Below are 977 nucleotides of genomic sequence, written 5' to 3' on the forward strand. Positions count from 1 at the left end.
CTTAAACTCCAGAAATGAATGGCAGCTTAAGAGCAGGTAACGTTTCGCACTTCCGAGGCAAAAGGACGCCTCGTCGCCGGGCTCACCTCGCGCTGGCGTCGTCCTCCTGGCGGGCGGCGCGTCTTCGGCGGGCAGCGTGGCGTACTGCTGCACCCTCTCCACGGCGTTCAGGCACATCTCCGTGTCGGCGAGGAAGCGCACCATCCAGTTCAGGTAAACGGGCACGAGGAGCGTGTAGTTGATGGCCAGGCCGACCATGGCCGGCTTCAGGCCGCTCTGGAACACCGTCGACCACAGCAGCGTCGCCATGGTCGCGCAGAACACGATCACGCCGCCGATGTAGTCCTGTGGAGAGAGCGGGCGTTGGCGGCGCAGGCAGGAGGATTCGTGCCCTCGAAGGAGCTTTAATGAACACGCACACAGACTCACGGGGCACAGGCTACTTACGAGACAGATGCCGAGCCAGCGGTTGCCAGCGTGTAATAGGGTAAATGCCGTGACGTGCGTGTCGAGGCGGTGGAGCAGGACGTCTGTGAACCTGCGCTGGTGTCCGTAGGCGCGCACGACCACGGCGCCCGCAACGCTCTCGCTGATGTGGCTGTAGAGCGGCGAACGTGACAGGCTCTCCAGGCGCTTCAACTCTCTGCAAGGACGGAGGGGTCAGGCTTTGTGTTTTGCTGTTGGCCCTCTTGGGACACTTACGGAAAAGCGCCCCTTTGCCATCTTTGGTGAACCTAACGAATGTGTGTTTGGTGGAGAGCTTTGGCATGGCCTAAATCAATTTTCATAAGTACTGCATTTGTTCTGCATTCGGTCTTTTAACCACAAAAAGAAAATGACGAATCAAGGGACACAGGAAAGCAATTCTGCAATTGTGCTACTGATGTCATTTGCTGTTGTGACTATTTTGTGCTGTAGTTAGTTTTACTCAATCTATCTGTATTTGTGACATCAGTTGAAAGACATGAACAGAGCTA

The 977-nt window shown here is 56.1% G+C and overlaps 1 protein-coding gene across 1 annotated transcript in view; it reads right to left on the reverse strand.

Moving 5' to 3' along the window:
- The window catches only part of LOC119586626 (ATP-binding cassette sub-family C member 9-like), a 47,046-nt gene that overhangs the window by 6,691 nt on the left and 39,378 nt on the right, over positions 1-977 (reverse strand). Inside the window, exons 24-25 of the mRNA XM_037935372.1 lie at positions 448-643; positions 87-345 (exon numbers count right to left, since the gene is read on the reverse strand). Of these exons, the coding sequence (XP_037791300.1) occupies positions 87-345; positions 448-643 (455 nt within the window). The remainder of the gene's footprint in view (positions 1-86; positions 346-447; positions 644-977) is intronic.

This window comes from Penaeus monodon, chromosome 21, assembly GCF_015228065.2.
Source record: "Penaeus monodon isolate SGIC_2016 chromosome 21, NSTDA_Pmon_1, whole genome shotgun sequence".
NCBI classification, from domain to species: domain Eukaryota; kingdom Metazoa; phylum Arthropoda; class Malacostraca; order Decapoda; family Penaeidae; genus Penaeus; species Penaeus monodon.